This window comes from Quercus lobata, chromosome 7 (genome assembly GCF_001633185.2).
Source record: "Quercus lobata isolate SW786 chromosome 7, ValleyOak3.0 Primary Assembly, whole genome shotgun sequence".
Lineage (NCBI taxonomy): Eukaryota > Viridiplantae > Streptophyta > Magnoliopsida > Fagales > Fagaceae > Quercus > Quercus lobata.
Genome location: NC_044910.1, coordinates 36,367,264 through 36,395,248, shown reverse-complemented (window position 1 = coordinate 36,395,248; position 27,985 = coordinate 36,367,264). Strand labels below are relative to the sequence as shown.

The window sequence follows — 27,985 nt, the reverse complement described above, 5'->3', positions numbered from 1 at the left end:
TTTTTAGAGTGTCAAAATGACATTTTTATAGATAAGCAGATAAGAATGCTCTAACACAATTTTATTGATATAAGATATAATTAAATTCTGTCAAAATCTAACACTAGAATTTGTGTACACACGAATACGAACACTCAATCTGTTTTTAAACAAATAGATTATAAATTTTACCACATTACTAATATTTAAAAATTCATTAATAATTATTTTTTGGTATTTATTTAAATGATTGAATATATTTTTCTATATTTGAGATAAATGTTTGAATATCTAATAAAATCAAATAAACTCTGTTAAAAAAAAATTGTAAGAACTTATGAGAATTATAATGCATCTATCTTGTAACCATTGTTTTAAATCGGACTAAAATAGGTTAGTTTAAATGGGAACTGAATCCTAAATCAGTCTCATAAGAATAAGGAAAAAAGTCGGAACTAGACTTTTTTTCGTTTTTTGCCGGTTCAAAAATTTAAAACAACATGCTTCATGCTTCATTCTAAAAAAAAAAAAAACCATGCTTCATGCTTGTAAGTTGCAACCATTAAATTAAAAATAAATAATAAAAATGCACGTTGAAAAAAAAAAAAAAAAACCAAACAGGGGCAATCGATTTCGCTCTCAACTGACGGCACAGAGGATTCTCAAAAAACAAAACAAAAAAAGTAATTAAAAAAAAATTGACGCCACATAGGATTATAAAAAAAAAAAAAAAAAAAATTGACGCCACAGAGAGATCTGAGAGCAGAGAGGAGAGAAATCTGAAATCGTGACCCAAAAACCAAAGAGGCGGAGAGAAAAGAAAAGAAAGTCATAAAACCCCAGCGAGTGACCTTGAGTGACCCCAGTGCGACCATAGCACAAAGCTCAACCGGAGAAGACAATGGATCCGGCGAACACGCCACTTGGCAAAATGCTATTGGACGAGATCACTCCGGTCGTCATGGTCCTCTCTACTCCTCTCGTCGAAGAAGCTTCCCTCAAGAACCACCTCTCTTTCGTTCAGATGCTCAGCCCTTTCTGCTCCTTCAACAACATCGATGGTAACCTCTCACTCTCCCTCTCTCTCTCTCTCTCTCTCTCTCTCTCTCAGAGAAATGTGTGTGTTAGGTTTTGATAGACTTGTGCGTGGTTTGATTGGATCGTGTTTTTTTCCAATTTTGTTGCAGTACCTGTACGGACAGCGAGTGATCAGCCTTATCGGCTTCAAAAGTTCAAGTTGCGGTTGTTTTCCGCTTCGGATATTCGGCAGCCGAATTTGGAGGTAATTGCTTAGAAATGTACCGTTTGTTTGCTAAGAAAATGTAGGAAAATTTGTAAGAAAGTTTGACATCTTAAACCTCATCAGAATTGAGCTTAATAGAAGATCACTATATATTAGTTGTTGTTGCTTTAAAGAATCATCAACAGTAATTAATTGCTTGTGAAAAGTTGATATGAAAGTTTATGAGCATTAGTGCCATTAGAAGAAGCAGGGTATGGTTATGGAGTAGGCTCCAGTTGGGAGAGTTGGTGATCTGATGAGGTTAGGGGGCCGTACACCGTTTGGTTGCTAAGAAAATGTAGGAAAATTTGTACGAAAAGTTTGAAATCTTGAACATCATTAGAACTGAACTTAATAGAGCTGTTTGTCTTTATTATGACAAAAATAAAAGATAGCTGTAGATTAGTTGTTGCTTTAAAGAATCATCCATGGTAATCGATTGCTAGCAAAAAGTTGATTTGAAAGTTTACAAGCGTTAGTGGGCAGTAGGCTCTAATTGGGAGAGTTGGTGATCTGATTAGGTTGGGGGGCTATATGGTGTGGGTTTGTGGACGAATGTTAGAAGATGATGGGATGTTTTCATGCGTTTTGTCAGATATGCTGTTGTTCGCGGTTCTAAAACTTGGTTTTGGTGTGATATATGGGATGGCAAGACTACTCTTAAGGAGTGAGGTCTAATTGCCAGGGATAATGATACTAAGGTGGTGGATTGTCTAGAGTACTGAAATGGTTGCTTTTATTGGAATCCATTATTCATTCGCGCAGTGCATGACAGGGAATTAGAACTTATGGCTCAGTTATTGGGTGATGTTGACATTTACGCTATGGAGATTCATTGTGGTGAGGTGGTTACTTGGAATGGATCCCTTTGCAAAATCAAGGCTTCTAAGTGAAGAGCTACTGTAAGGCATTGAGAGGACTTGGCAGAGCATTTAGAAAGTTTGTGCTCCGCCAAGGGCAGGCTTTCTTCTTGTGGTTTGTGCCGTTAGGAAAGTCTTTGACTACGGATAATCTAAGGAAGCAAGGGATAACTATGATGGATTAGTGATTTATGTGTAAAAGCCATGGAGAGAGTGTGGCTCATATTTTTCTACGTTGTGTAGTGGCTTGGGAATTATGGTCTATGGTTTTTTGCTTGTTTGGTGTATTGTAGGTAATGCCTTATTCAGTGTTGGAGTTGTTATCACGCTGGGAGGGATATTTGGGCAAGAGAAGCAATGAGAGTTTTGGAAAGCTGTTCCTTTGTGTTTAATGTGGTGCCTTTGGATAAAAGGAAATTCTTGTTGCTTTGAGGGAAAGAGTTGCACACAGTGAAGTGGAAATTCTTATTTTTGAAGGCCTTATATGAATGGGCTTCAAGTCTTCAACCTCTCATACCTCTTCTATTGCGGACTTCATAGAGTCCCTAGATACTAACAGTTTTAATTTTTATTTTATTATATTATTTTTTTAATTTTTGCTCAGGCTTGTTCTTTGTATACTTCCGGTGTACTAGGGTTGTGCCCAAATTATTTTTATTTTTTTATTTTTGCTTTGGATTGTCCTTTGTGTACTTTTTGTGTACCAGGGTTGCGCCCTTCTGTGCTTTTTCTTTAATGGTTTTTTATTACTTAAAAAAAGAAAAAAGGAATTCCACTTGAAAAAAAATCCTGGATCAAAACTTGTTGTATGCTAGTTGGCGGTAATGGGTTTGAACTTTTTTCACGTGCAACTATGGAATGGACTCAGGGAGATCATGGAAGTATCATGTTCTAGTTTAGGTGGATGTTGGTCTTGCAAATATTAGTTGCATCTGTGTGCCCTTAATTTTGCAAATGTGATATCTTTCTTGTTGGTGTTTCGAATGTTCTCTGTCTGAAATTGTGTATTTGTACAATTAGGTAGCGAAAGAGCAACTGAAACATTTTATTAGCCAAGCTGGGGACAAAGATGACATGTTTTCAGACCCGCCCCAAATTAGTAATCTACTCGCCAGTAAGTAATATTTACTTTTCAGAATCCCAGGTTAGCTTCTGATTAGAAGAATTATGAGAATGAACATGATCATTTTTTAAGCTCCTGCACTGCAATTTTACTGTGGCTGATTTCTTTTTGGCATTTGGGTTTTAGCGGCCATCTTATGCCTTGTTTCTTTTTGTCGTTGTTGAAAAGTATCTGTTGCAGATTATTGTCTCTTTAATCAATAATTCAATTAGATTATTTTACTCTTACAATTAGTATTTAGAGGAACGGTCATAATTTTCATGATTGCAGTTTTTATGTCTTATTGTGTTAAATTTATAAACGACAACTTCCTTGTGCAGGCTCTGAATCTGAAATTCAACCCTCATGGTTTCAGTTTTTCAATAAAGAGCTTGTACGTACGGTGTCTTTTTCAGAACATGAAGCTTTTGACCATCCTGTGGCATGTAATTCTCTTAAACTTGTCTGAACTATTTGTTCCTTTTTCTCCAATCTACTTATTAGGCTCAGTGGTTTTGTTCAAATTTATCTGCAGGTCTTTTGGTTGTTTCCTCAAAGGATGAACAGCCTATTAACAGATTTATTGACCTATTTAACACCGACAAATTGCCTTCTCTTCTTAATGATGGTGCGATGGACCCAAAAATTTTGAAGCATTATCTATTGGTGCATGATAATCAAGATGGCAGTCCAGAGAAGTATGCTGGTTCTCTCCTTTCTTGTTATATTAGAAACTATTATATGACAACTCTTGGCATTATACCGGTGTTATATACAGGCTATGATATGGAAAGCACATAATATCATATATGTCTTATGCAGAACTTAATAATTCAGGTGACAGAAATCCCAAATAAACTAGTATTTTATGTTCTGGATCACATGATCTGAACTGAGTTGAACTTCCAAATCAAAAACATTAATTTACTTTAGCTAGTAATTTATGTTTTGGACACATATACATTATAGAGCTGATTTAGGGAATTGAATAATTCACTCTAACTGAGAAATTTATCTTAGCCTACTTTATGTGGATGGTTGCTCTAGATCTGAGACATTGATTCATCTATTTTGTTGTGGATTTGAATAGGAATCTAAATTTCTGTCTTACTCAGATTTAAACTACATAATGACTTATTTAACTCATTATTGTTGTGAGAATACCAAATTTTAGGTGGATTTGTATTATAGATTTTTATACTAGTGTAAGTTGTGTCACTTGTGCTTTTCAAACTGTTGATCAAGCTACCTTTTTGTGTGTGTGTGATAAGTTTGGCCCCAAGAGGAGGGGGAAGGGAGTTTGAACTAGTGACCTCCACTCATAAGATGTGGTCCCCAGCCAATTGTGCTACTCCTTGGGGTTTCAAACTTTTAATCATGCTATTGTGTCAACTGCATGCCATAATGCCATTGGTTTTGATATTAATAATTTACAGCTCATTTTTGGTAGGGAGTTTGAACTAGTGACCCCTGCTTCGTAAGATGTGGTGCCCAGCCAATTGTGCTACTCCTTGGGGTTCCAAACTGTTAATCATGCTGTTGTGTCAACTGCATGCCATAATGCCATTGGTTTTGATATTATTAATAATAATTACAGCTCATTTTTGGTAGCATGACTTCTCTCTTTGAAGTAAGTTCTGCCACTTATCAAAAAAAAGATTCTGCTACTTATTTGCTTGAATTCTTTCTGCAGAGCAGCTAAGATTTTGACAGAAATGAAGAGTACATTTGGCTCAAATGAGTGTCAATTACTTTGCATTAATTCTTCTCATGATGGGCCGGTTGAACCTCAAGATAATCCTTGGGCTCCTTATGTAAGTTACTTCAAAGATGTAACTTTTTTTGTCTTCACCTCTTTTTTTAACAGGTTTTCATCTGTTGTTTTTCATTCTCTCCCTCTCTCTCTCTCTCTCTAAATACACACACACATATATTCTTTTGTTAGGTATTGTTTTTCATGATATTTTTAATTCGGTAATGTTAAGGCCATTGTCCCATTTACTTTGGTGACAGGAATCTGATGTTTCACCTAGCCAGTGTGTTGGTTGCTTTCTTAATATTGACGACTCTAATGAGGTAAATCACTTTTCATCAACATAATGAATTGTTTGAAAAAGTTGTTAAAATTAGTTATTTTTGCATACATCAGAAAGATTGACTTTGGCATCTGTTTATACAAACTGGGAACAGATAAAAGATCTCATGCAAGATTTATCATCTAAACACATCATTCCTTACATGGAGCAAAAAATACGTTTTCTGAATCAACAGGTATTGTATATCCAGCACTTCTTGAGTTGATATGTGATGGGGAATCTTGTATTGTCAAATGTTGTCAAATGTATAGTTGCTCAAAAGCTTGTTCTTCATCTTATTCTACATTGTGTAACATTCTATGCTAATTAGGTTTCCGCCACACGGAAAGGTTTTAGAAACCAAATAAAAAATTTATGGTGGAGAAAAGGGAAAGAAGATGCAGTGGATTCCCCAGATGGTCCTATGTATGCTGTACACATATTCCAATTACCTTTCTCTCTTGCTTCTCATTTCTCTTGTCGTGTTCTAATTTATTTATTAAATTTACTGTTGAAGGTATACCTTTAGCTCCATTGAATCTCAGATTAGAGTTTTGGGTGACTATGCCTTCATGTTACGGGATTATGAACTTGCGTTATCAAATTATCGTCTAATTTCCACAGATTACAAGCTTGATAAAGCCTGGAAACGTTATGCTGGAGTACAGGTAGTTTCAAATCTCTGATTCATCAGTGATGTATCTTTAGTTCATTTCAATGGTCATTCTGTATGGTACTCTGAATGACTCTTCAGGTGATCTCTTTTTTGGGGGGTAATATGGGTGCAGGTTTGGGCGTTCCTTCCTTTGGACGCATTGATATTATAAACTGAAAATTATTCTGCTTGTGTATTATGACTGTATTCATGCTGCATAAATGGGCTTGCATGCGATTGATTATCTTAGTTGATAATGTTGCACATACAAAAGATGCAAGGGTTGTCTCATTGGATTGTATTTTTCTTAATTTCTCTTTTCCTGGAACGTGTTGTTTTGATTGCTTCAGTAGCAAGATTTTTATTTTTATTTTCAAAATCTTTTGTCCCTTGTCATGTTGGGTTGTGATTATCTTTAGATCTTCTAACAAAAGCCTCATCATGTCGCCAAAGCATCATTTATAGTTTCATTACTTTCTCATTGAAATAAGGGACTTAAGTTCATTAATTGGTCCAAATTAGGGCGTCTACAGCCTGTTTGCCTGAGTTCTGTTTGTTTTCTCTTTTGATTGTGACTGTTACATTATCTTCTTTAAAAGACCCCACAATGCAACAGTCTAATTTATCTCTTTTTCTTGCAGGAAATGATGGGTCTTACATTCTTCATGTTGGATCAATCAAGAAAGGAGGCAGAGTATTGCATGGAAAATGCTTTTAATACTTATTTGGTGTGTTTAGAATGTTCTTACTTTATCCTACTTGGAACTGGGGAATAACAATAATTAATTGGTTTTCTCTTATGACTGAAAGTGGTAAATAATAGAGTTAATTGAGCTTATATGGAATCACAAGAATCACTCCATAATATTGCTGTTTATTCCAAAACATCGTTTTTTGTACGCTTCATATTCCTTTTGCACCACAAAGAATTTATTTATTTATTTTAATATCCAACAATGCTTTAAAGGAGATGGTTCTGAGGATGCTTTTGACCTTCTTTGTGTATTTAAATTGAAGGCGATACAAATCAACTAGGTTATAGTGACATCATTGTCATAAAGCATGGATGACTTTGGATGGAGATATATAATGCGAGTGGCCAATGAACTCTAGCTCAAATGACACTTTCTTCTCCCATAAAATGGGTGGAAGGAAAGTTTGTGGGTTCAAAACCCACTGTATGCGTGTGTAACTTATCAATTATGATACACACACACACACAATGCAAGGGTGTTTTTGGAAAGTAAGAAGATATTGATGATCATTGGAATATATAGTGAAATATTGTTATTCGTAAGCACTTCAATGGTTAGAGCCAAAGGTAATCTGTCAAGCAAATCTTGAAGAAATATTGAACACTCCAAAAATTTAGACGTGAGAAGAAGTCAAGACCATGGAAGTAGAGTTGAATGTATAGTAGATGAGAAAATGTTAGTTACTAGAATCCACTCTACACCATTCAAAAGTGTTTTGTTTGTATTCTTATGCTGTGGGATGTTATGTGTCATACTGTTCAACATGCTTCTTATTTCCTATGTTCCCTCCCAAGTCAGATGAGACCATATTTAAGGGAAATGATAATTTTGTGTTTAATTAGACTCTCCCCAAAGTAGCTAATCAGTTGAGTTTGTATGTTTTGGTAACCGCCTGGTATGTACGGTAGTTTAGATTGATTCTTTGTTAAGCCTGAATTTTTTGCTGGATTGGATGTTATGTTGCAATCATGGCGTCACCCCTGGAGACAGTTTTTGTTTGACTACTGTATGAGAGTGATTTTGTATATACATATCCTTGTGAAAATTTTCTAAAAATGAGTGGCTTAATTTGCAAATCCTCTAAGTAATATGCTCTTGCAATTTGTTGTCATTGTTTGGGCCTTGATGAATGTCCAATGGCATTAACTTGAAATTCATGCAGAAAATTGGGTCATTAAGTCAGCAAAATGCGACACGGTGTGGCCTTTGGTGGGTAGAGATGTTAAAGACAAGAGATCAGTATAAAGAGGCTGCTGTTGTTTACTTTCGCCTTTGTAGTGAGGTAATGCATAACTTCACTGAAATAAAATTGAATGAGAGATTTATTTTCTCTTCCTGACAACATTCTTTTCTTAGGAACCTCTACATTCAGCTGTATTTCTTGAGCAAGCATCTTATTGCTATTTGTTGTCCAAACCTCCTATGTTACGCAAGTTTGGATTTCATCTTGTTCTGTCTGGTGATCGGTACAAAAAATGTGATCAGGTACCTATCTTACAAAGTTAGAGAAAATGTTAGTTAGCTTGCCAGATGTGGGATCCTTAAAAATGCTTTTACCTTGTGTCCTCCAGATTAAACATGCAATTCGCACATATAGAAGTTCTGTGTCTGTTTTCGAAGGAATTATGTGGGGCCATATCAAAGACAATGTTCATTTCCGAATTGGACAGTGAGTTATATGGGCTAGGTGCATTGATAGTTTTCACGATTTGTGGTATCTGTAATGTGCAAAAGTTCATTATGAAACTCATTTGGTTTAGGTGGTATGCTATTCTTGGGATGGATGACCTGGCTGTCAAACATATGTTGGAGGTCCTGGCCTGTAGTCATCAACCCAAGACAACGCAGGAGTTATTCCTGAGAGACTTTCTTCAAATTGTTCAGGTGATTTATATTCTATTAATTATCCTTTTTATTTTTTTCCCCACTCTATTTGATTGGTAAGTTACGCACCCCATTTATCGAGGTTAAACTGGGTTTCAGCATCACTCTCAAAGGTTTGAGAAGCTTGAGATATAGGAAACAGGAAAATCCTGATAGGAAAATGCCTCTATGTAGGAACTTAAAACTAGGAATAATCAATTCTTTATTGAAATCTCTATTCCTTTATGCCTAGTGTGGATTATTTGGCTAGAGTGTAATAATCGTATGTTTGAAGGAATAGAAGGCTTGCCCTTGGATATTAAGATGTTGATTGGATGGCCGTCCTACGTCGTCACTCTTTCTGATTTGCTAGAAATATTAGATTTATGTACTTTCCTTTGATTTTTAACTACTGCTGTGCACTTCCCATGTACTGTGGTGTTGCTGTATTTATTTTTCATTGAATAAATTTTGCTGTTTAATGATATATATATATATATATATATATAAAACTTGATTGGAAATAAGAAAAAACCTTTTACTCTAAAACACTTACTACCATTTTCTACTTTGCCAAAAAAGGAAAAAATGAAAAAGAAGTCAATGGTGTTTTCACTAATGGCATGTCCAACCCCTTTTGAACAAAATTGGAGTTAAGGATGCAGGTTCAACCCATATGGATGTGTGAATTGTATTTGCTCATCAGAAAATTTATATAAAGAAAAAGCTTTTTATCTTATTTATTTTAATAGTATTAAAGTTTAGCATTTTATGCATTTCATTAAACTGTCAGCTATCTGAGCATTAAATTTTTTAAAGATCATTGTATGAGCTTTGTTATATTTTAACAGTTTGCCTTTTTGTCTTGTTTGTTTGTTTGTTTGTTTTTTTTTTTTTTTTTTTGTTAATACAGAAAACAGGGAAAACATTTGAGGTATTGAAACTTCAGCTGCCTCAGGTCAACATCTCTTCACTTAAGGTTGTTTTTGAAGACCATCGAACTTATGCATCACCTGCTGCTGTAAGTTGAATTATTTTTGCTTGTTATGCTGAAACGTAAAGTAATTTGTTAGACCATGAGGATGATTCAATTGTAATATACTAATATGTTGGTATATGGTTGAGTAAATGTCTAACCTTGTGGGATCAAGACCACTGGGTGCATATGTAATTACCAATAGAAAGAAGTTTGACTGATGGTCATGAATAATGATCATATGATGTTCTTATGTATGGATTATATATATATATATAGTTATAAATTAAAAATTTATTGTGAAAGTCAAACCAAGTGGTTTTTCTGTGTTTTACAAGTTATGAACACATTATGAAGTGTCCTATTGATCATTACTGAAGTAATGTCTTGAATCAAGTTTGTGCTACAGTACTTGATTCTTATAGAATGATCTTTATTAATTTTTTTTTTAAGTGAGCTTCGTCAGAATTAATCATAATATGATTTGCTTAATATAACTGTCATTTTACAGTGGTTTAGGCTTTAGTTGATGTCATTTTTGACCTTTTACTTTCCAGGCTACTGTTAGAGAAAGTTTGTGGCAATCTTTAGAGGAGGACATTATTCCCCCATTGTCTAATGTCAGGACTAACTGGTTGGATTTACAATCAAACTCAAAAAAGTACAAAGAATCAAACGTTTGTGTGGCAGGAGGTATGAAGGTGACAGAATTCTTGCATTATCAAATAATGTTGTATCATATGCTTCTAGCATCATATTACTTTTTAATTACTCTTCTGCAAGATTTAAGCTCAAATAACCAATTTTCTGCCCTTGGGCCATACAGATCAGGTGTAGATAGGGGCCACAAAACGTGGTATACATACACTCCATCTCATTTTGTTTGTCAATATTTGTAAATCCAACATTTTTGGGGAACATCAATTATTGATTTCACTTCAAATAGAAAGTGTATACTTTCCTTAGCTACAACTTCTTTATTTACGTTTTCATTCTATTTGGTATTCCTGCTCAAAATAAGGGTAGTTTAGGAAAATTATATAGTTAGTATTTATTTTTAGGAAGTAGACGTCTGTGATGGTATATCCCAAGCAGCAAAAGGGGGCAATCAAAATTTTACTCCTTTAGTGTATGAAGAATTTTTGTAGGAGTACATATCCTCTTTGAATATCCTTTTAGTCAGAAGTCAGAACTACAAATATTGGTCTTTATAAAAAGTTCAGTAGTCTGGAACAAAAAGAAACAGTAAAAATGGCATTGACATATGGTTTTGATATTTTGATGCTAATCCCTTTGCAGAAGCAGTAAAGGTGGATATCGAATTTAAAAACCCACTGCAGATCCCTATTTCCATCTCCGGAGTTTCTCTGATATGTGAGCTTTCTCTAGGATCTGATGGTATGAAATTTGGTTGGTTACTATCAGTTTTATTTTACATATATTTTTTTAATGTATTTTGTTCTCTAGAATATAAATATTTGTCAAAAAGGGTAATAGTTTTGTCATTGTTGGTGCAGATGCAAGTAGCTCAACTGTGGAGCTTCAGAATGACGATGACTTCAAAAATTTGATCACCAATAGGTATGGCTTTGATTTTTTTTCATGTTCTCTCCTTCCTTTTTTTCATAAAAATAAGGCTAACATATTTCAGTGGTGTTTTTCTCACACCTCATTGTGTTTGCAACTGTTAAGCTGGCTTTGCTTGATTATCACAGGGACATGAGCTCTGACAATGTTTCATTTACCTTATCTGAGGTTGACGTTTTGTTGGGAGGGGCTGAAACAACTGTGGTGAGTTGTCCTCAGGAACAATTGAATAAATGCATGAAAATATATCTTTTGTTGAGATATTTTTTGTAATTTTACTACTGTAGAAATTTGTTGCCCAGTGTTGGTCCCACCAGAGTGGGATCCTGGGAGAGAAGATTTGGATACTTTACTAGTCAGTGTTGATTGAAGGGTCTCCTCTCAAGAATTGAAATCTTGCAATTCTGCATAAAAGCTCCAAACTTTTTCCATTGTGATTTTATTAGGCAGTGGCACCCTTGTGATTTTATTACTATCTTTTTTTGGGATAAGTTTTTTATTACTTAAATTTCCTAAATCTTTTTGCAGTTAGTGGTGCTCAGTAGTTTGTATGGAGGTGGTCTCATTTCTAAATTCATATGTTTAAGACAACAAATATGATTAATACTTTATTTTATTTTTCTTGTACAGGCTTCTAGCTTATTTGTATGTTTACCTTAAATTTCACTCTGCTATATTGTAGTACTTGCCTTTTAAAACCAGTAAAAAATAATCTTGTCTTAGATAAAAGATTAAAAAAAAAAAACTTTAAAAGCTGTGGCTATTGCAATAGTTACCTATTGTGAAGTACTTGAGGTAAGGAGTGGTTCACACTCAGCCTAATGGCTGGGATTTGGGAGTAGTTTAGGAATCTTACGTTTTTTTTTTTTTTTTTTTTTTTGGTAAAAAAGAGAACTACTGAAAACATATTTGAGCATATGGTTTAGAAGTACTTGTTTGAATAAAATGTCGTGTCTTGTCTTCTCAGGTCAAACTGACAGTTACTCCCAAAGTCGAAGGATTGCTACAAATTACTGGTGTTAGGTGGAAATTGTCAAGTTCTGTAGTTGGTTTTCACAACTTTGAGTCCAATCATATGAAGAAAAAAAATGCAAAGGGAAGAAGGAAATCTAAGCATTCTTGTAGTGATAACCTGAAGTTTATAGTGATCAAGGTACATGCTATACCCCAACCCTCGCTTTTCTTCTCTCTCTCTCTCTCCCCCATTATTTGCAATCTAGACTAAGGAAGATTTTTTCCTTGTTTCTCTATATTCATTGTTTTCCAGAGTCTACCCAAGCTCGAGGGTTTCATTGATTCTGTACCTGAAAAGGTATATGCAGGAGATTTACAGCGTCTTGTTTTGGAGTTGAGGAACCAATCAGAATTTGCTGTGAAGGTATGATAATTGCAATTTAATGGTTCTCATTTATAGTAGTTCTAAGTAGTTTACCTATGCATGTTTGTTGCACCATAAATTGAGTATTTTGGGAAATATTTCATGTTGGCCCTTGTTGTAACCATTGATTTGTGCATCAGTATTCTATTGTTGTCTTATTCTGTTGCATAAACTTATTTTGGCTGTAAGTGCATCCGCTTATTTGAACAATTGATTTAGCTAAGCTTGCCTATATCTCAGGCGGGTGCTAATTTATACAGCTGGATGATTTGATGTGTGTATACTATGCTTATGCCATTTTATCTTTTGGCAGAATCTGAAAATGAAGGTTAGCCATCCTAGATTTCTGAACATTGGGAACCAGAAAAATTTGAACTCAGAGTTTCCAGCTTGCCTAGAAAGGAAGACAAGCTCTGATCCATGTTGTGTTGGTGATAGTTCCAGTAGCTTGTCTCAGAACGTGTTTCTGTTTCCTGAGGTCGGTGATGAATGTTTTCATTATGCATTGTCTTTGGCCATTTACATTGCATTGGTAATATTTAGAGGCAACTGGTCTTATGGTTCTCAATTGTCTGTCATTCAGGACACTTTAATTCAAGAGGGAACACCCTTACTGTGGCCTGTTTGGCTTTGGGCTGCCATTCCTGGAGACATTAACTTGTACATAACTGTATATTATGAGATGGCAGATGTATCACGCGGCATGAGATTCCGGACGCTACGCATGCATTATAATCTGCAGGTGTGTTTGTTTGAACCTGAAAGATGGAATGTGTTGGTTTGATTTGCTTTTCTTGCTTTCTAGTGTTTTTTTCAGTGGGGTAGCCAACTTTGGTGCTGATAATTAATGAGTTCCCAGCGTAGCATGATAATTACCGAGTCCCTAGATAACTATGAGTTACTGCTTTCTGTTTTGCCAAAATATTTTATTCAGGTTCTCTCGTAGAAAATTCTGAATTTTTTCCTTGTGAGGATCTTAGTGTTGTTGCATTGGTCTCTTAGATTAGCACCATCTTCATATTTATCGTGTAAAGAAATTTTGTTAGGTGGACCAGTGCTGCCAATGCAAACTGAATGGCGAGACAGTTATCATTCATCACTTCATTGATCCTTTGTGAGAGACTTGTGATTATTGGGTTCTTTTTATTTGTGGTTCATTGGATGATGCCTAAAAAGTTTATTGATTTGTTGAGTTGGAAAGGGAAGTTTGGGCAACATAGTAGCAGTGTTATATGGGATGTACTATGGTCTATATGGAGAGAAAGAGGAATGAGATTTTCTGGGGGTTGAATTTATTTGATAGAGTTGAAATCTATATTTCTGAGATCATTACATGACTGGATACTAGTAAGCATGGATATGGAGAAACCTCCTGCATGGTGTCTGACATGGATACAGCTTGTACATGGCTAAACACATGTCTGATGTGTGACAATGAATTAAAAAACATTGTTTTAAAATTGGATTTGATTGGGACACAGACCGGGATATTGGCAAGAAATGGACTGACAGCGTAAATTTTCAATTGAGAGAGAGAGAGAGAGAGAGAGAGCCAATCTCACCCTTGACGACCCAGACTTACATGTCGTCCATCTAGGAGGGATCTAACTATGGAGGCATTCTTGGGGGGTTGGGTTGGTGGTGGTGGTGGCAGCATTGTGGCTGGCTAGGGTATTGAGGGAGTTGTTGGTTGGAGTATGGGGGTGCTATGCATGACTAAGTAAAAAGTTGATCTTTTCAGATTTTTAAATGAGATGTTGAATGACTAAAATGTCCTAGGCTTTGAATGCAATTTTCTTGCTGGGCTTGAGTATGGGGTTGCAGGTACATGCAGTGGATCAGATTTGTTTGGGGCCTGATTTTCAAAACTAAGAATTAAGCTCATTTATACTAAGGTGTGACACCCAACAAAATATAAACATGAACCATTGCTTCATGCCTAATGAGTTAGATCAATAAAAAAGATGGGTTGTAGGCCCATTACCATGTGGTCTAGATATACTATTTTATATCATTTTGTATGTCCACTGTATCATATCCTTCTTGTTTTTGTTTTAAATCTGTATCACTGTATCCGGGTCCCATGTTGGCATCAGTGCTTCATAGACTAGATGGCCGCCTTTGGGAGTGTCACCTATTCCTTTTTTTTGTATAACCTGTGTACTTTATTGTTATGTGTATTTATTATCTATACAGCTGATAAATGCTAATTTATTAAGGTTCTGTTAATGGGAGGTCTTAGGACATTTGCTAATAGACCATTTTTTAGGAAAGTTTTAATATCACTTTCATGAGAAATATAAAAAGCTGTCAAAAAGTTAGTTACTTTTTTCTTTTCCTATAAAAAGTTAATAAATATAGTTCCTAAACCAATGCTTTAAATTCATCATTTACAGGTAGTACCATCGTTGGACTTGTCATTCCAAATCAGTCCCAGTCCATCAAGATTGCATGAGTTCCTTGTGCGCATGGATGTTGTCAACAAGACTAGCTCTGAGAGTTTACAGGTTCATCAGCTATCATCTGTCGGGGGCCAGTGGGAAATCTCACTTCTTCAGCCTGTTGATACAATATTCCCTTCACAATCTTTAATGGCTGGTCAATCATTGTCTTGTTTCTTCATGCTTAAGGTTGGTAGAAGAGCTGCACTTTTAAGTTCATTTTCTTGTAAAATGATGTCTGTATGTGTCTATATGTATATATGTTTGGGGGTGGAGTGGCAAACCATTTTGTTTTACTCTTCTAGTTATCTCCTACAACACAATTTCTAATTAATCCCATAATTGATCTTGCACTAATTATAATTTAATGAACAAGGTCTGAAGGACATGATTCGAATTTTGTTATTTCTAATAACTTATGCTGTAATATGAGGCATATGTTGATATTTCAGATCTCATATCATGTGATGCTTGAGCTTCCTGGGTTTTGGGCTTCATGTGTTGCCCCTTACTATCTTTGCATATTTGCCTTTTCATGCTTAAGTTTGTTGTTGATACTTTGATATGCTTACGATCTTAAATTGGTTTTAGTATATCCACTTGCATGTTCTTTGCTTTAAATAATGTTTTTTACTTTTCATTATTGCTAATTAATTATCTTTTGGTACCAGAGTTGCAGGAAGTCATTAACTTCTGAAGACAAGATATCTACACTTTCCCCAGTCCTTGGAAGTGATGTAGGATTGGGTCCTGAGGATAGTAATCAACCACTTTTTGATGTTTCTAGCTCACCTCTGGCTGATTTTCATCATTATGAAAGATTGCACCAGGAAATGTCACATCAGGTTTGTGACGTTCTTGCTATATAATTCTTTATCTTTAATGTCAAGTGCAACATATAGTCATCTGCAGCTCACTTGCAATATATATATATATATATATATATTTTTTTTTTTGTTAATGATTTTCACTTTGGCTTATATCACCGTTAATGGAAGTAGACTGTTATATCTTGGTTGGTATTATATTTGTTCTGGCAACAGTGCACGTGCCATTTGTCTGCAAAGATGGTAATAAAAGATGGCAGGGAAGGAAATAATCTTTGTTCACTATTTGCTGAAGTGCTAAATGTCCCCTTTAAAACATTTGAAAAAAAAAAAAAAGACCTGCATGCGTGAAGGAGAGGGTGATTCATTTCGATCTGATGTTACACATACATACCTACTTATTGATCCAAGTTTAGAAGGTTGCACACTATTCTTTGATGGTTTGTTGCTTTACTGTTTAAATGAACTTTTTATTTTTGCATGGATCAGGGAGACCCAAATGCAGTTGACTTCATATTAATTTCTCGGCCACTGACTTCTGGTGATTCTGAAAGACCTCATCTTTTTTCTCATCATGCTTGTCACTGCAGGCAAGTTCCATACCAAAATTTAGGATTTTAAATATAAATCTGAAATTGATACTAATTCTTGTTCTCTTTTCACTCTCATTTCCTCTTTCTTATGTTTTGTTTTTTATAATGACTTTTCCCCTCTTAATATATAGTACTTCAAACGCAAGCCCAATATCGTGGCAAGTGGATGGGCCTCGGACACTATATCATGACTTCTCTGCCTCCTTTTGCGAAATTAATTTTAGGATGATTATTTACAACTCATCAGATGCTGTTGCATCTGTTCATGTTAAAACCTTTGATTCCGTCAATACTGGTGGCCATCTAAGCGAAGGAACTTCATCCCCTTCTGGAAACCAATCAGGGTGGCATTGGCATGATGCTTCAGTTGAGAAAGACATTAAAGTCACATCTGATGTCCTTGGATCTAGAGTCAGAAAGTCATTGTCACTGGAAAGTGTCACCCCATTCGTTTGGTCAGGGACGAGCTCTACCAGCATCCAAATTCAACCTATGTCCAAAACTGAAATTCCTCTTCAGATTTGTGTGTTCTCTGCTGGGATATATGATCTGTCAAACTATGTTTTGCAATGGAATCTTCTATCATCCGAGGGTCCGGAAAGTCTGGAGGGAACAAGACAGTCATCAGGTACATGCCAAGGGTATCCATATTATCTTAGTGTGCTCCAATCATCTTAAAATTTTAGCTTGTGTATTTTGGTACTGTAACTTTGGCGTGTAAATCATAGTGTTTTGATGTATTTTTCACAGTAGGATTTATGAAAAAAAAGCTAGTGAAGGTAGGAACAGAAATTAAATTCTTTTTTAATTCTTGGAAGAATAAGAGCAGTGGGAAAAAGCGAATTTATTGCCAAATGATGTACATGGACCGCCATTTTTGAATAGAGAAATTCAAAGTTATTTTTATTTTTATTATACCCCCAACCCCAACTGAATATTTGTTAGTCGTTATCTAGGCCGTTGTATCTAATGTATATTCTATAGTTCATGTGCTTCCAAAACTAGCCGAACTTACTTATAAATTTCATGCGAATCGGTCTTTATTTACGCATTATCAGGTACCCTTGGTGTGCATTAAATAACCACTAAACTTTATGCACGCAATGCGACCAAGTCTCACCATGGGAATTTATTGTAACATGCCCTACAAATGGAATGGGGGCGAGGACTTGATTTTATATGCAAACCCAACAAACCTGTTTATAAATATTTCTATACTATAATTTGGGGTACACCTTATAAATCAACAATTTTGGCTGAACAATTATAATTAAAATTTTTCAAGAAAAAGTACCAGTACTAGTTGATTACACGGTTGGATGCATTTTATTAAGTTTTCAACATCTCCAAAAGTTACGTCGTCAAATATAACGTAGTTGAAAATTACCGTTATATTAATGGCTTAATTTATTCCCAACCTTAGCCTACAACTGGATAAGAACTCTACAGTTTTAAAACTTAAAAAAATATCCTCTTTGTTTTCAGTTCACTTGCTATATTTTAGCATATTTGTTTATTTGTTTCTGTCGTGTTGTTCACTTAAAAAGAGATTTTTTTTTTTTAATTTTTAATTTTTAAATTTTTTTTTCAAATTGACGCAAAATCAGTTGCTAAAAAAAAAGCCTAAAATATGAAAGTAGAGAGAGAGAGAAATCCAAATCATTGCGACCAAGTCTCATTTGCATTTAAAATTATTTAAAACAAAGTTGCCCTTTTCTCACCAAAGCTCAATCATTTTAAAGAAAGGGCCATAGAGTCATCAATCATTTTAAAGAAAATCGAATTCTAACCCACCCAAAGGGATATTATTACTACTACTACTATTTCCAGTTCCAACCACGCGTTTTCCAGCTACACATTTCTACACACAATCGATCAAATCTCATCCCACTACGCAGAAAACGAACCTTCCAAAATTTCAACTTTCAAATCAACTCCACTCGGTAAACGACTCTTTCCTCTCTCTCAGCTATTTCTCTGCTCTTTCCTCCTTTCCTGTAGAAAAAAAAGTCAACAAAAAACAAGAATGAAACATGAAAAATACTTGAAATACAAATGAGAAAAATCACCATCTTATTGAGACGACAAAATTTATAATAGACAAAAACCTCATTCTTACGTAAACTTATTATTAAATCAATTAAGTCACAAGAATTTTCACAAGTTATTTTATAATTATTAACGTAACAAATTGTTTTTTTAATTATAATAATCGAATATTAATTATAGATAAAAAAGAAGAAGAAGATGTTAATAGTGTGTCCAAACGAGAACTAATAAAACCCTACCAACTTAGATATTGTGAAAAATTGTTGCATCTATTGCATTGCTATTACTAAATACCATTTTTATTGTACATTGATCATAACATACTATAGTATACTGTCATAACGTGCTTGTCACCCAATTGTCACAACTTGTTGAAGTGATAGATTATGATTGGAGTAACAACAACAATATTTCAAACACAACATATATTGAATCTCACCTCACTGCATCGATGCATGAACTCTAATACTATTTTCTTTACAAATCATCTAAGGTCAATGTGCACGCCGGAAATGAGATTATTGGGCTTAGCCTCACTTGGGCTCACAACTTATTTATAAGGTGAGCTTTAGGATTTCTTACTTTGGGTCGTTCTCGGCACAGAGACTCAAAGTAATATCCTCTCTCCCTCCCTGAATGACTGTTTTTTTTCTCTTTTTTCTGAACCCCCTGGCCGGCATCTCGGTCTACGGAGTCCACTACGAACTCTTTCAGATACCCCGCTTTTACTAGCTGCCCGAGATGATCTTTTAGTATCCGACACTGCTCGGTGGTGTGCCTTTTATCCCTGTGGTATGTGTAGTACAAGTTTTGATTCCTTCGAGATGGGTCACCCCCTATCTTGTTCGGCCACCTGAAGAACGATTCGTTCTTAATCCGATCTAGAATTTTGTGCACAGGCTCTTTGAATGCCACATTAACTCCTTCAATTTGCGCCTCTGATTCCTACATCCTGAAATCTTTTTTCGGTCTTGCCGGAATAATGCCTTGCCGAGATCTGCCGAGTAATGGGGCCTTTCCCTTATTCTGCAGCCGATCATCTTCCAGACGCTTATACTCCTCAATGCGCCTCATAAGTTGCCTCATATCCTCGGGAGGTCTTTTCGTCAGCGACTCCCGTAGTTTAGAATCCTCGGGGAGCCCCATCCTAAAGGTGCTTGTCGCTATCTTCTCATTTCCCCCACCGATCTTGTTGTATAGTTCCCAGTACCGACTGGCGTAACTCCAAAGGGTTTTACCGACCTTCATCTTTATGGAAAGTAGTGCATCCACCAGTTGCGGCACTCGGTTGCATGTCACGAATCTACTGCCGAACTCTTGGATCAGCTCGACGAAACTGCGAATGGAACCTTTTCGTAACCCATTGAACCATCTCAGAGCCGTGGAGCCGAGACTAGAGGGGAATACCTTACACATCAGCGCATTATTGTGTGCATGCAAGGACATCATGTGGATATAATGACTGACACGCTCCACAGGATCCGTTTTCCCATCGTAGGAATTGAATGGTGGTCGTGTAAATCGACTCGGCATAGGGGCCCGTTCAGTTTCATCAGAGAATGGTGACCAGGCAGCCCTTCGTAAGGCTCGGCTCATGGCGTCCATGGCAGCATTGTGGGGTCACCGTTCCTCTAGTGAATTCGATCCTCGGTCGTCGTATCCGTGCGAACGTGAACGGTTCCGGTGATGACGTGTCTCTCGGGAGTGTGAGTGGTTCCTGCGCCGGCGTGATTCTTGGGACAGTGACCGGTTTTGGAATCGTTGGATACCGGATTGGCTAGAGCTCTCTTCGCCTCGATTTCCCGTGCTATCATCTCTCATTTGCCGTTGGTTTCGGTTCCTTTCCTGGCGTCGACCCCTTACTTCCAACTCTAGATCCATTACCAGTCTGCGCAACTGCTCCAACTCTCAGTCCCTATCATCACGCTGCCCGTGTCCCGAGGCACCCGACATTGTTCGGTGGGTCTGGTCCGATCCTTCTCCCAGGCCAGATTCTTCTTCTCCTCGCAGACACTCCCTATCCTCATGCCCTTTCTGTCTTCTTTCCCGCTATGTGGAACCCCGAGAAGATCTTATCGAACTGCTCTGGGCGCGCCCTCCCGAACGCTCCTCGGACATTTCCCTTGTTTGAGTCTCTATGCCGAGAACGACCCAAAGTAGGAAATCCTAAAGCCCACCTTATAAATAAGTTGTGAGCCCAAGTGAGGCTAAACCCAATAGTCTCATTTCTGGCGCGCACAGTCAACTATAAAAAAAAAAAAAAAAATCATCTTGAACAAAACTCAGGTACAATACTTATGTGCTATTTTTTAGGTTCTTCATCTTAAGATTTAACCATATGACTAAACTTAAAATATACTTCCATCAATGAGAAAAAAGCCACATATCTAAATCTTAAGCGAAGAACTTAAGAAACAACACCTAAATACTATACTTAAATTTTGCCTATATGAAAAATTTTTACTATAAAAGTATGAAACACGGGGGTGTTTGGTACACCCACTCAAATACACATTTTCAGTTTTTAAATAACATTATACGCATTTTTATACATTTTTTTACCGTATTTTCACACATGTTTTCAAACAACAAAATACATGTTTTTAAATACATGTATCAAACACCCCCTAAAATTTTAAATGAAATAGTATAATTGACATTTCTTTATGATTCTAGACTATATTTTCATCCTTAAACTTAAAAATTAAAATTCCCCACCTCAATTATCAATTTCTTTTTAAAATTTATTAAAAAAAAAAAGTTTTTGAGAGGCAAGGTCCATGTCACCCCATCCACGTCCTCTCCCACCCCATTTGACTTCATATGTAACTTCAAAACTATTCCACCAGCAGTCTGAATATCTTTTGTTGAAACGGCAGGCACCTATACCCCATTTGACCATTCCTCATCTCTCTCTCTCTTTCTCTTTTCCATTCATTACATAAACCTCTTCCCAAATCATCATTTCCTCTATCCTTTCTCACAATTCCCCGGAAACCCATTTCCCAATTCTCCCAAAAAAAAAGGGTGTTTGAAAACTTTGAACTTTGAATTCCCCACAATACCAAAATGAATGACTTATTTTCCGGCTCCTTCTCTCGCTTCCGCAACGAACAACCCTCCCCCGATCACCACCACCACGATATCGAGATGGGCCCGGCCGGGCACACCGGAGTTAACCTCGACAAGTTCTTCGAAGACGTCGAGTCCGTCAAAGACGAGCTCAAGGAGCTCGACCGCCTCAACCAAACGCTGCGCTCCTCGCACGACAATTCCCAGACTCTCCACAACGCCAAGGCCGTGAAGGACCTCCGATCCCGCATGGACGCCGACGTGTCCCTCGCTCTCAAGAAGGCCAAGCTGATCAAAGTCAAGCTCGAGGCGCTGGACCGCTCCAACGCGTCGAACCGGAGCTTGCCTGGCTGTGGACCCGGTTCGTCTTCGGACCGGACCAGGACCTCCGTGGTGAACGGGCTGAGGAAGAAGCTGAAGGATTCGATGGAGAGTTTCACTAATCTCCGGCAGCAGATTTCGTCGGAGTATCGGGAGACCGTACAGCGCCGGTACTTCACCGTCACCGGCGAAAATCCCGACGACAAAACCGTGGACCTACTTATTTCCACAGGTCAGCTTTTGTTTAAGACAATAGAATATTGAAATATTGTTATTTTATTTTTGTTGTTTTTGTTGAATATGTTATTTAAATAATTTGTGATATTTTAACTTAGGATAAATTTGTTTTTTATATTTAACTTTAAGCATAAATAGTTAAATACTCTAAAAACATGAATTTTTAAGCATTTAATTATATTTCTAATATATTGTTATAGTTCACATGTGAGTTCTATTAATAATGAAAATGATCAATTTAATTATTTAACTAATATTTAGACATTTTTAGGGGGGAAAAAAATGTTTTGACAACCCTTGACAAGGACTTGTTGCTTTGATAGTAAGATTACTTTCATTTATCTAGGAAGTTTAAACTTATGAAAATGTGGATTTTAATTATTAACCATTATTTACATATCTAGGATAAATTTTTGTTCTATATAAAATAATTTTGAAGAATAAATGCTCAAAATCTGAATTTAGTCTTTCAATTTTAATTATTATTCTAAAATATTTTCATAGTTCACATGATAGTTCTATTAATTATGAAAAATGATGAATTTAATTATTTAACTATTGATTTAGACATCTTTATGAACCTCAATGAAATACTTGTTGCGGTGTAGGATTACTTTTATTTATCTTGAATGTTTAAACTTATAAGATTGTGAATTTAATTATTAACTATCTAGGTTAAAATTTTTGTTCTGTATAAAATAATTTTGAAGAATAAATGCTCAAAATCTGAATTTAGTTCTTCTATAAAAAAAAAAAAAATCAGAATTTAGTCTTCAATTGTTTAACCATTATTCTAATACATGTGTGATTTCTGATACACTCCTTAATAAATTACTTGTCAACTTAGAACTTAGGACTCTCTGTTGTGACTTACAATTTAGGACTTCTTGTTATGATATTACAATAACTATTGTTTATTTCGTGAATTTAATTACTTAATCACAATTCTAATGTGCATTTTTTAACAAAAATAGAAACAAATGTGGATAATGATCTTTATGTTATGTATAGATTGATTTAAGGTAATTTAGTAAAAAATGGAGAATAAAATAAAAAGAGATACCTTATAAATAAGAGCAAGGTCATGGTAGGTTTTGTGATCTATATAAAATAATTTTAAGAATAAATGCATAAAACATGAATTTAATCACACGACTATTATTCTAATACTCCTTATGTGTGGGTTGATGGGTTCTCACTCATTCTCAATTTAGGACTTGACAATTATAGACTCCTTATTTTGATAGAAAGATTACTATAGTTTATCTAAAAAAACTTAAGAAAATGATAGGTTTAATTATTTAACTATAATTTTGATGTGCACCTGACAAATGCAGGTGAGAATGAGTCATTCTTACAAAAATCTATCCAACGACAAGGTCAAGTAGGGTTTTGTGATCTATAGAAAATAATTTTAAGTTAAAACATGAATTTTAATCATTTAACCACAATTCTAATACTCTTTCTTAGGTGTGAATTCTCATACATCTTCAATTTAGGACTTTTGAGGGTTTAGAAACTATGGTAGCTCTTAATTATTTAACAATAATACTGACTTGCATTTTTGAACAAAAAGAGAAGCAAATGTGGATCAAAATCTTAATGTTACATATAGATTTCTTAATGTTACATATAGATTTGAGGCCAATTAGAAAACTTTAGAAAGTAATATTAAGAGAAATACCTTATGAATACAGGTGAGAGTGAGACATTTTTGCAAAAAGCCATTCAAGAGCAAGGTCGGGGTAGGGTGTTGGACACGATACAAGAGATTCAAGAGAGACATGATGCAGTGAAAGATATAGAGAAAAATCTCAAAGAGTTACACCAAGTGTTCTTGGACATGGCCGTGTTGGTCCAAGCTCAAGGCGAGCAATTGGACAACATTGAGACCCACGTGAACAGGGCTAATTCGTATGTAAGGGGTGGGACCCAGCAGTTGCAGACTGCCAGGTCGCTCCAGAAAAATACCCGGAAATGGACATGTTATGCTATCATAATTTTGCTGGTGATTATTCTAGTGGTGATACTTTCACTCAAGCCTTGGAGTTGGAAATAGAACGATAATGCTCCAGTGTAGGATCACTGTGTATCTATAGCTTTGTCCTGAGCTGCAATGCATTTTATTTCAACCCTTGTTATAGTTTGAGATATGGCCTTTTTTTCTTTTTTCTTTAGGTTCCAATTGATGTTATATAGTTTTGTAATTAAATTTTATGGGAGTGAGTGAGGTGAGATAGACATGGTTCTTAGAGCCGTTGGCATGGAGCCACCTACTAGAGCCAATAGAATGAGATGTGGCTAGGTCTCATGGAGGTAGACTTTGTTGGAGATACATAGATACCCCTTTTGATGTTAGAATATCTTCCTGTAATCAGTTTCCCTGATTCGATTATAGAATGGAAATTCAAATATTTCACACTATTCTCACAAACTATGTCAGATAAATTTGTATTCTATCAATTTAACTTTAAGAATAAATGCACAAAATGTATATCTAGCTATTCAAATATAGAATGGAAATTCAGCTTTACTGTAATCAGTTTTCCTGATTCAATTATAGAATAAAAATTCAAATATTTCATAAGATTCTCACAAACCATGTAGGATAAATTTGAATTACCTCAATTTAACTTTAAGAATAAACGCACAAAATGTAAATTTAGGCATTCAAATATTATTCTAACATGTAAATCAGAAAAAGAACCTTAAATTTCCGGAAAATTTGTCAAAATTGTAGAACAATATAAAGAAAAATGTGTGATAAATACAGGTGAGAGTGAGACATTCCTACAAAAAGCCATTCAAGAGCAAGGACGGGGTAGAATTTTGGACACAATACAAGAAATTCAAGAGAGGCACGATGCTGTGAAGGATATGGAGAAAAATCTTAAAGAGTTACACCAGGTGTTCTTGGACATGGCCGTATTGGTCCAGGCTCAAGGTGAGCAATTGGACGACATCGCGAACAACGTGGGAAGAGCTCATTCGTTTGTGGATCGTGGGACTCAGCAGTTGCAGACTGCCAGGGTGCTCCAGAAAAACACCCGGAAATGGACCTGTTATGCTATCATAATTTTGGTGGTGATTATCGTGCTTGTGGTGCTCTTTACAGTCAAGCCATGGAAAAATAACAACAGTAGCCAAACTCCAGCAAACTCTACTCCAGCAAGCACCACTCTATCTCCTCCACCTCCAGCTCCAGGAGGAGCATAGGTAGGATTGCCAGGGTGCCTATGGCTTTGCCCTGGGCTGCAGGGTATTTTAGTGTATCCCTTGTTATTGAGATATGGCCTCTTTTTTTATTTTTATTTTTTATTTTTAATTGATTTGTTTATATTCTTTGAATATGTTGAATTTGATGGGAGTGAGGTGAGATAGACTTGGTTCTTTGATTTTATTTAGAGCCGTTGACATGGAACTACCTACTACTAGAGCTAATATTTTTCATTTTATGGAAGGCAGAGCCAATTTTGTTCATGTGTATACAATATAATAAGATGTGGCTAGGTCTCATTGAGGTAGACTTTATTGGAGACACACCCCTTTGATCTTAGATTCATTTTCCTGTAATTGCAGTTGTTTTTTGGGGGTATCTTGTTGCGTGGTTGCTATTTGTTTTCTTTTTTGTCTCTATATACATGCATGCATACTGTTTATTCAATATATATACACACACATACATGTATACTGTTTTTTTTTTTTTCAGTTATAGAAAATATTTCACACCCTATCAAATAGTGTGTACACAAAAGATTGAAATAGGCTTTCTCGGGTGTGTGTGTGTTTTTTTTTTTTTTTCTCTCTCTGGAGGATCTGATTTTTCAACTAGCAGCCCTGTTTGAATAGACCTGCTGACTGGCAAAGGTTTGGAAATTTTGTTACCAAAAAACAAGGAAAAAACTCCTCACAGAAAATGACTTCTAATTCTGGGTTAAGGAATTTGTGCTAACAAGTGGTTTGCTAGAGAAAATTCATGCTTTCAAGATTTATGAACTAGAAGTCGGTTTGGTGACGTCTGTTTGGGATAGCGTATTTTCATTGATTTATTTTTCTTATCATGATCCAATTCTCATGATTATATGGTTATGGGAAACCATACGCAGCATATAAAAGATTTGTGTGTGTGTGTGTGTGTGTGTGTGTGTGAGTGTGTGTAAAGTATTACTTAAAGCCCATATTTTTAGGAGTGATTTCAAATTAAAACGTATAATTTCAAAACTTTCAAAACACTTTCACTAATTCAAATTGAGTCATGAGCTTCGAAATCCTATTAATTTAAACTTAGGGCCGTTTGAGTTTGGATTTCAAGTCTAATTGGGGGATTTAAATTGATAAGTTTTTAAAAGTTTGGGTTTGATTTGAAACTAACGAAATTATAAGATTTAATTTGTAGCCATCTAAAAAATTCAAGTTTTAATTTTAAAAATGTAAATTTTATGATTTAATTTGAAAATGCCCTTCAAATAATGGGTTCAAAACGTAATATATATATTTATAATTTAATGGTTGGAGAATGATGATTTAAACTTGGACGTTTTCAATAATAATGGTGGGCTATTGACACTATTGTTCAACATTAATTGGCCCAAAATCTTACAACAAGACTAGCTTTCTACAGCACTTGCATAAAGATCATAATAAGATCTAAGGATTGTTAAACGGATTGCCTTTTTGTGGTTGCTGACATGACAAATAAATCATGATACAGTATAGTTTCTCAAAAAAAGAAAAAGAAAAAGAACAAACATGGTACAAAATACTAATTACAAAAGAAAGAACTGTAACGGACAACCTTTCTTTTTGAGGAAGCTGTAACGGACAACCTAGTAAAACTATTTGCCTTATTGAGAGGTCGTGGATAAATATAGTCCACAAATGCATCCCTGAATTCCCGTCATTCATTCACCAACAATATTCCAAATAGTCTAAACCAAACCCCCCTCTCCAAGCAAGAACAATCCAGAGAAAACTCGCCCCTCTCTTCTCTAAATCTCTATAAAGATACCAATAGTATCAGTCTCTCTATAAACAATTCTTCAAGATGGGTATGGTGTTGGGAAAGATCAGTGTTGAAACCCCCAAGTACAAAGTGATTCAAGCCTTAGCTGATTATGAAATCCGCATGTATGCACCTTCAGTCATAGCTGAAGTCACATATGACCCAACACAATTCAAGGGTAACAAAGATGGTGGCTTTACCGTATTGGCCAATTACATTGGTGCCTTAGGCAATCCTCAGAATACTAAGCCTGAAAAGATTGCAATGACTGCACCAGTGATAACAAAGGCCCCAGAAAGCTCAGCTGAAAAGATTGCCATGACAGCTCCAGTTGTGACCAAGGCTGGTGGGGATGAGGAGAGTAAGAGGGTGACTATGCAATTTTTGTTGCCAGAGAAGTATCAGAAGGCAGAGGAGGCGCCAAAGCCGGTGGATGAGAGAGTGGTTATAAGAGAGGAAGGGGAGAGGAAGTATGGGGTCGTGAAGTTTGGGGGAGTGGCAACTGAGGAAGTGGTGAAGGAAAAGGTGGAGAAGCTTAAGCAGAGCTTGGAGAGAGATGGGTACAAGATAATTGGGGAGTTCTTGTTGGCGAGGTATAACCCACCTTGGACTTTGCCTCCATTCAGGACCAATGAAGTTATGATCCCAATTGAGTGAGGTTTGAAGCCTAATGTTTATGTAGTAGGAGCTGTTAGTTTTTTTTTCTGTTTCTTTTGTAGTTTTTTTTTCTGTTTCTTTTGTCTACTGGTTCAGTGTTTATGTTTGAGATTGTAACTCAGGTGGTGGTGATGTGTAAATTATTGGGATTTGAATAAAATGCATTGTCAACTGTTGTATTTTAATAGCCAAGTTGTTGGTCTTCTCTACTCCCTAGCTGCTCTTGAAAGCATGCCATATTTGTTTGGCATGGTTTAGTTTATCTTGATTGTCC

At 35.8% G+C, this 27,985-nt stretch overlaps 4 protein-coding genes across 6 annotated transcripts; 3 read left to right on the top strand and 1 right to left on the bottom strand.

Annotated features, from left to right (window-relative positions):
- Positions 1 to 725: 725 nt before the first annotated feature.
- On the top strand, positions 726 to 17,288 carry LOC115952720 (trafficking protein particle complex subunit 8). Of its 2 annotated transcripts, none has more exons than XM_031069938.1 (28): positions 726 to 1,040; positions 1,167 to 1,261; positions 3,142 to 3,235; positions 3,565 to 3,669; positions 3,759 to 3,921; positions 4,917 to 5,037; positions 5,237 to 5,299; positions 5,414 to 5,494; positions 5,630 to 5,724; positions 5,816 to 5,966; positions 6,595 to 6,681; positions 7,871 to 7,990; positions 8,065 to 8,193; positions 8,280 to 8,377; positions 8,469 to 8,592; positions 9,485 to 9,592; positions 10,105 to 10,240; positions 10,847 to 10,945; positions 11,065 to 11,128; positions 11,263 to 11,338; positions 12,102 to 12,287; positions 12,402 to 12,512; positions 12,826 to 12,990; positions 13,096 to 13,254; positions 14,909 to 15,142; positions 15,625 to 15,798; positions 16,270 to 16,370; positions 16,505 to 17,288. In XM_031069938.1, the coding sequence occupies exons 1-28, from the start codon at positions 881 to 883 to the stop codon at positions 17,049 to 17,051; spliced, it is 3,846 nt and encodes a 1,281-aa protein (XP_030925798.1). In that variant the 5' UTR covers positions 726 to 880; the 3' UTR covers positions 17,052 to 17,288. The 2 variants fall into 2 exon arrangements, with proteins under 2 accessions (XP_030925798.1, XP_030925796.1); XM_031069936.1 differs by having other exon boundaries at positions 10,847 to 10,957.
- A 2,079-nt stretch (positions 17,289 to 19,367) lies between these two features.
- On the bottom strand, positions 19,368 to 20,027 carry LOC115951986. Its single transcript, XM_031069094.1, has one exon. It carries the CDS (start codon positions 20,025 to 20,027, stop codon positions 19,368 to 19,370), a length of 660 nt encoding a protein of 219 aa, XP_030924954.1.
- A 1,244-nt stretch (positions 20,028 to 21,271) lies between these two features.
- On the top strand, positions 21,272 to 25,625 carry LOC115952830 (syntaxin-121). 2 transcript variants are annotated; one of them, XM_031070131.1, is made up of 3 exons: positions 21,272 to 22,047; positions 23,750 to 24,005; positions 25,082 to 25,625. In XM_031070131.1, exons 1-3 carry the CDS (start codon positions 21,492 to 21,494, stop codon positions 25,266 to 25,268), a joined length of 999 nt encoding a protein of 332 aa, XP_030925991.1. In that variant the 5' UTR covers positions 21,272 to 21,491; the 3' UTR covers positions 25,269 to 25,625. The 2 variants fall into 2 exon arrangements, with proteins under 2 accessions (XP_030925991.1, XP_030925990.1); XM_031070130.1 differs by lacking the exon at positions 23,750 to 24,005 and having other exon boundaries at positions 24,826 to 25,625.
- A 1,288-nt stretch (positions 25,626 to 26,913) lies between these two features.
- On the top strand, positions 26,914 to 27,903 carry LOC115952831 (heme-binding-like protein At3g10130, chloroplastic). Its single transcript, XM_031070132.1, has one exon. It carries the CDS (start codon positions 27,097 to 27,099, stop codon positions 27,709 to 27,711), a length of 615 nt encoding a protein of 204 aa, XP_030925992.1. The 5' UTR covers positions 26,914 to 27,096; the 3' UTR covers positions 27,712 to 27,903.
- The last annotated feature ends 82 nt before the right edge of the window (positions 27,904 to 27,985 follow it).